The sequence below is a fragment of the Phocoena sinus genome, chromosome 10, assembly GCF_008692025.1.
Source record: "Phocoena sinus isolate mPhoSin1 chromosome 10, mPhoSin1.pri, whole genome shotgun sequence".
NCBI classification, from domain to species: domain Eukaryota; kingdom Metazoa; phylum Chordata; class Mammalia; order Artiodactyla; family Phocoenidae; genus Phocoena; species Phocoena sinus.
The window spans coordinates 7,384,389-7,390,928 of NC_045772.1; the positions used below are offsets into that span (position 1 = coordinate 7,384,389).

The 6,540-nt window shown below is 43.6% G+C and overlaps 1 protein-coding gene across 4 annotated transcripts in view; it reads right to left on the minus strand.

Annotated features, from left to right (window-relative positions):
• Window positions 1-6,390, minus strand: part of XRCC6 (X-ray repair cross complementing 6) — a 29,509-nt gene extending 23,119 nt beyond the window's left edge. The window contains exons 1-3 of one of the 4 annotated variants that reach the window (XM_032646461.1): window positions 6,315-6,390; window positions 5,072-5,158; window positions 2,484-2,596 (exon numbers count right to left, since the gene is read on the minus strand). In XM_032646461.1, coding sequence (XP_032502352.1) covers window positions 2,484-2,596; window positions 5,072-5,150 — 192 coding nt within the window. In that variant the 5' untranslated portion in view covers window positions 5,151-5,158; window positions 6,315-6,390. Of the gene's footprint in view, window positions 1-2,483; window positions 2,597-5,071; window positions 5,159-5,816 lie in introns of all 4 variants that reach the window. The other 3 variants (XM_032646460.1, XM_032646462.1, XM_032646463.1) reach the window with 3 other exon arrangements.
• Window positions 6,391-6,540: the final 150 nt, after the last annotated feature.

Sequence of the window (6,540 nt, forward strand, 5' to 3'; positions counted from 1 at the left end):
GGGTCTCTCACTGTTGCGGAGCACAGGCTCCAGACACGCTGGCTCAGCAGCCATGGCTCACGAGCCTAGCCGCTCCGCGGCATGTGGGATCTTCCCAGACTGGGGCACGAACCCGTGTCTTCTGCATCGTCAGGTGGACTCTCAACCACTACACCACCAGAGAAGCCCCAAAATTAATCATTTAAAGTGAACAATTCAGTGTTCAATTTAGTACATTCACAATGTTGTGCAACCACCACTTCTATCTAGTTCCCAAACATTTTTATCATCCCAAAAGCAAACCCCATACCAATTAAGCAGTTGCTCCCTCCCCTGCAGCACCTGGTAACCACCAATCTGCATTCTCTATGGATTATCTATTCTATACTTCATATAAATGTAATCATACAGCATGTGACCTTTTGCCTGGCTTCTTTCACTTACTGTAATGTTTCAAGGTTCATGCACCTTGTAGCATGTATCACTACTTCATTCCTTTTTATGACTAATATTCTACTGTATATATAAACATTTTGTATATCCACTCAAAAAGTTTTAGAATGAGATAGGGGTGGTGATTATTGCATGACGTGAATGACTAAATACCTTAAAACTGTATACTTTAAAATAGTTAATTTTGTTATGTGAATTATACCTCAATTTAAAAAATAAAAATATTTAATCCTCATAACAATTTGACAAAGTAGGTACTATTATTTTATTTTTAATAAATTTATTTATTTTTGGCTGCACTGGGTCTTCGTTGCTGCTCACGGGCTTTCTCTAGTTGCAGCAAGCCAGGGCTACTCTTTGTTGCAGTGCACAGGCTTCTCACTGCGGTGGCTTCTCTTGTTGTGCAGCATAGGCTCTAGGTGCGCGGGCATCAGCAGTTGTGGCATGTGGGCTTCAGTAGTTGTGGCTCGCGGGCTCTAGAGTGCAGGCTCAGTAGTTGTGGCACACGGGCTTAGTTGCTCCACGGCATGTGGCATCTTCCCGGACCAGGGCTCGAACCTGTGTCCCCTGCATTGGCAGGCGGATTCTTAACCACTGTGCCACAAGGGAAGCCCAAAGTAGGTACTATTATTATCTCCATTTTACAGATGAGAAAACATATCAAGAGCTTCAGCAACTCTTCCAATATCATACAGTTTGTAAGTGGCAGAATCAAGATCTGAGTAGCTGTTATTTATTTAATTGGGTAAACACCTAGGAGGGGAACTGCTGGCTCATATAAGTCTACGTTTAACTCTTTGAGGAACTGCCAAACTGTTTTCCACAGCAGCTGATCCATTTCACATTGCCACCGACAATGTATGAGAGTTCCAATTTCTACATCCTTGCCAACACTTCTTATTGTCCCTTTTTCTTTTTTTTTTTAATTACAGCAGTCCTAGTGGGTGGGTATGATACCTCATTGTGGTTTTGATTTGTATTTCTCTAATACCTAAAAATATTGAGCATCTTTTCATGTGCTTTTGGCCATTTGTACATCTTTAGAGAAATGTATATTCAAGTTTTGTGCCCATTTTTAAATTGGGTTGTTTGTCTTTTTGGTGTAATAATCTTTTTCAACCACAGGTAATACTCAACTACAAAAGGACTCATCTCCACACCATAATAGCTGGAACTTCTTTCCTTCCTTTACACTGACATCTCTACAGAAAGAGGAGCCCACTTCTGCTACCAGGGCTAACACAGAAGGTGGAAGCAATGTAGTCCCAGGGTCAGAAGTTCAAACCCAAAATAAAATGGGCCTGTTCTCCAACACTGCTACTCTTTTTTTTTTTTTTTTAAGTTTATTTATTTATTTATTTTTGGCTGCGTTGGGTCTTTGTTGCTGCGTGTGAGCTTTCTCTAATTGCGGCAAGCAGGGGCTACTCTTTTTTTTGTTTAAAGGAATTTTGCCTTATTTATTTATTTATTTATTTATGGCTGTGTTGGCTCTTCGTTTCTGTGCGAGGGCTTTCTCTAGTTGCAGCAAGTGGGGGCCGCTCCTCATCGCGGTGCACAGGCCTCTCACTATTACGGCCTCTCTTGTTGCGGAGCACAGGCTCCAGACGTGCCGGCTCAGTAATTGTGGCTCACGGGGCCTGTTGCTCCACGGCATGTGGGATCCTCCCAGACCAGGGCTCGAACCCATGTCCCCTGCATTGGCAGGCAGATTCTCAACCACTGCGCCACCAGGGAAGCCCCGGGGCTACTCTTCGTTGCGGAGCGTGGGCTTCTCATTGCAGTAGCTTCTCTTTTTGCAGAGCACGGGCTCTAGGCACACGGGCTTCAGTAGTTGTGGCACGCGGGCTCTAAAGCACAGGCTCAGTAGCTGTGGCACATGGGCCTAGTTGCTCCGTGGCACGTGGGATCTTCCTGGACCAGGGATTGAACCCATGTCTCCTGCATTGTCAGGCGGATTCTTAACCACTGTGCCACCGGGGAAGTCTCCATATTTTTTAAAGTGGTGTTGATACTTTTTGTTGTTTGCTTAATTAAATGAAAGGTAGTCTTACCTGGATGCTCATGTCAAAAGGAGTCAACTCATCTTCATCCTGAGTTTCAAACATGGCCTCAGAAGCATCAATCAAAAAAATCAAACTATCTCTTCCTGAATATTTATAATCTCCTATGGGGAAAAAAATAGAAGGAAATGTTTGCCCTTGTTTCATATTTATCATGTTTATTATTCATATAAAACAAACAGAGGGACTTCCCTGGTGGTGCAGTGGTTAAGACTCGCACTCCCAATGCAGGGGGCTAGGGTTTGACCTCTGGTCAGGGAACTAGATCTCACATGCATGCCGCAACCAAGAGTTCACATGCCACAACTAAGGAGCTGCTGAACTGCAACTAAGGAGTCTGCCTGTCGGGGCTTCCCTGGTGGCACAGTGGTTGAGAGTCCGCCTGCCAATGCAGGGGACACGGGTTCGTGCCCAGGTCCGGGAAGATCCCACATGCCGCGGAGCGACTGGGCCCGTGAGCCATGGCCGCTGAGCCTGCGCTCCGCAAAGGGAGAGGCCACAACAGTGAGACACCCACGTACCGCAAAAAAAAAAAAAAAGGAGTCTGCCTGCCACAACTAAGACCCGGGACAACCAAATTAATTAATTAATTAATTAAATCATCCGTCATAAGCATGTCAAAAAAAAAAAACCCAAAACTTCTAAAAAATAGAATTAAAATAAAATAAAACAAATAAAGTAAAATAAAACAAATAGAGAAAAGCCCATTAAGCAAAATTATAATCTGAGGAATTCCCTAAGGCGAACACCCTTAGGGAATTTCTTGGTGGGCCAGTGGTTAGGACTCTGCGCTTTCACTGCCAAGGGCGCGGGTTCAATTGCTGGTCAGGGAACTAAGATCCCGCAAGCCACAAGCTGCGCAGTGCAGCCAAAAAAACAAGAAAAAAAGTGAACACCCTTAAAACCACCATGCACATCAGGCAATTGAATCTTGCCAGTCACCCCATAAGCCCTCTCCAGGTCGCCTCCCAATTTTAACACCCACCTTCCTCCCAAGAGTAATCACCATCCTGACTTTTGGTAATCACTTCATTTTTTTCTTTATAATCATCCAAGCCAACATTCCTAAACACTGGTTTTGACTTTAAAAAAAAAAAGTTTTTAAAGCCTCTTATAATCTGTAGATACTCCCTCTGTCTTTTGTCTCATAATTTATTTGCTGAAAAACCTGGATATTATGTCATATAGTTTTCTACCTTCTGGATTTTGCTGACTGCATTCTTTTGGTGTAGATTAACATAGTCCTCTGTCTTTTCTACTAAGGACCTAGAGAGGCTTCATCGGATTTGGGTTTTGGTTTTTTTTTTCTGGCATGATTACATTATAGGTGATGTTGAGTTTTTCATAAAACGGCATATAATGTCTGGTTGTCTCCCTTTTTGACGATGCTGCTCCCTAATGCAGTAAATTTAATTACCCATCTTTTCTGAAGCAATACAGCAATAAGTGTCAAGAGCCTTAAACAAAAATTCTACCTTGAGCCAGTGAATTCTACTTCTTAGGAATCTATCTTAAGAAAATAAAATATGGAAAAACCCTATGCAAAAATTTCCACAATGTTGTTTATTAAAGAAACTGAAAACTAAAATGTCCAACAAAAGGTAGAATGAACAAATTATAGCATATTTTAAATGATTTATAGAGGCTATATTTGCAGTTACATGGAAAGATATATCTATAATACAGTAAGAAAAAAAGGCAGAACACAAAACTATGTATATATGCTTAAAATTCTTTTTGAAGAAGATGTAAATTTTGAAAATGTAAATTAAAATGGAAAAAATATATGCACTATGATTACAACCATATAAAAAATCAGATACAAACAAAAACAAACTATATATAGTTACAAAATATAAAGAAAGATATATGAAGGAAATATGCAAAATGCCAAAATGCTAGTAGTGGTTGTGTTAGGGTGGTAGATTACATAGATTACTGAATTCTGTTTTATTTTTTATATAAATAAAAAATATTTTTTATTAAAAAAATATAAAAATATATTTTTCCTAGTTTTAAAAAATAAAAATACTTTAAAAATTTCTACCTAGGACTTAAATTAACCAGTATGTAGAGTACAGGCACCCCTTATTTCTCTTCCTTTGTCCTATGTGTTACTGTGTTGTCTGAACATATACTCCCAAACCTGCAGGCTAGGTGAGGGAATGACTCTTGTAACTGTGTTGCTAATTACACTCTTTGGTTGCTGCAGTTATTGAAGGGTGAAAGCATTTTTACACTGAGGTCCAAGAATGAGGGAAACTACTTTCCTGGGTGAGGAAGGGTCTTACCTGAGCCACCTAAGGTGACACAGGATACCAATGTTCAGGGTCATTTATTGGAGATCAATCTACCAGTATCCAGCAAAAGTTTAAGGCTAGGAATGTTCCATAAACTAGAGTAGGGCCTGAATAAAAGAGCCTAAGGTAGCTCTGCAAAGTTCAAAGGGAGAAAAGTATTGGAGATTCTCTGGGGAGAGAAGCATGGACCACAAGACAGCAAAGATCACCCAGCAGAGACAGGTAGGGAAAGTCTTTCTTCCACACACACAAGGGTACATGTTAATGAAAGTCACTTACCACCTTCTTCAAGGCCCTCCTCTTGATCTTCTTCTTCCTCATCACCCTGATTTTTGTAATAAGACTCCCACCCTGACATGTTGGTTACTGCTCACAAGATGAAAGAAAGTGGACATCAGTAACAACCAAATTTAAACCTAAAAGTTATCGACCCCTAGGCTTCTTTGAGTTCTGTCCTAAAAGCTACATGTTACTCCTGAGGAACGTGGATGCTGGATCCTGCTGCCTGGAGAGCTTGGTAATTGAGATTCAAGGTAAAAGGGCATGGGGATCATTCCTGAAATAGCCTCACCTTAGCTATCCCTTAAGGACAATTCAGCGCCGGTGGCCCGTAATGACCTCTCTGACAGGTGTGCTGGGGCAGCCTGACCTGGAGGTCCAGTCCCACCTCCAGCATCATCTGGCATATGAAAATTTATTACTATCGTGCTTTCATCATCAAAACTTATGATCTTGGTCTTTCCTTCTTGCCTTTGTATAAGGCCAAAAGAGTGACACTGGCTACTCTGACAACCTTAAAGCAGAGTCCAGGAATGTCACCAACAGCATGACCTTTGCGACCAAATCCAGAAACCAGAACTTCATCATTTTCCTCAATAAAATTCAAACAACCATCATTGGGTACAAAGGGTGTGATTTTTTTGGCCATTCTTGATTAGCTGAACCCTGACACACTTCGTGATGGCAGAATTTGACTGTTTGGCCCCTACTTTTTCAAGCACAATTCCCTTGGCATGAGAATCACCTCCAAAAGGGTTGGCCTTCAGGGCTGTACCCAAATGGGCTTTTTTGTACTGTTTATCATGCCACTCCTGGTCTCGTCGGCGGCTACGGAGCTTCCTGGCAGTACGAAGACCGCGACACTTGCCCATCCTGCCTGCGCCACGGGCCTGAGCGAAAGAGCTCCGGCATCATCTGGATTTGAGAGATTCCCGGTCCAGTGTACTGCGTCCTTTAGCAGACCCACTTGTCCTCATCCCGCCCCCAAATCTCCCCCAACTCCTCAGCCAGCTATGCCCAGTGGGGTCTCAAACGCAGGCGGGCCTCCAAGGCCGGGTGCGCCTCCCCTCGGAGGAAGGAACAGGGATCAGAGGTCGTCTCCACCCCTCGGGTCCGCACACTTCTGGCTGACGCTGCCCCACGATGAGGCTACGGGGACGCGCAAGGCTGAGTGGGCAAAGCAAAATGAAGCCAGCCCTGGCAGAGAGCAACAAACACAAAACTCAGCCCCATTCCTACCTACCTTGAGCGTAATGAAGAGATCAACTTGGGCAGAAGGCGGGGCGCCGCACACGCGCAGGCTCCTGTTCCCGCTCCCAATCAACGCCCCTTACGTCATCACGCATAGCGCGCACCTTTCGCGTCCAGGGGACACGCCCACTCTCGCAGGCGCTTTCCACACCCGTCCCGAACTAACACCACCCCGTCCGCGAAGCCCCGCCCCCTGGGAAAACCCGCCCCTCGCCGCC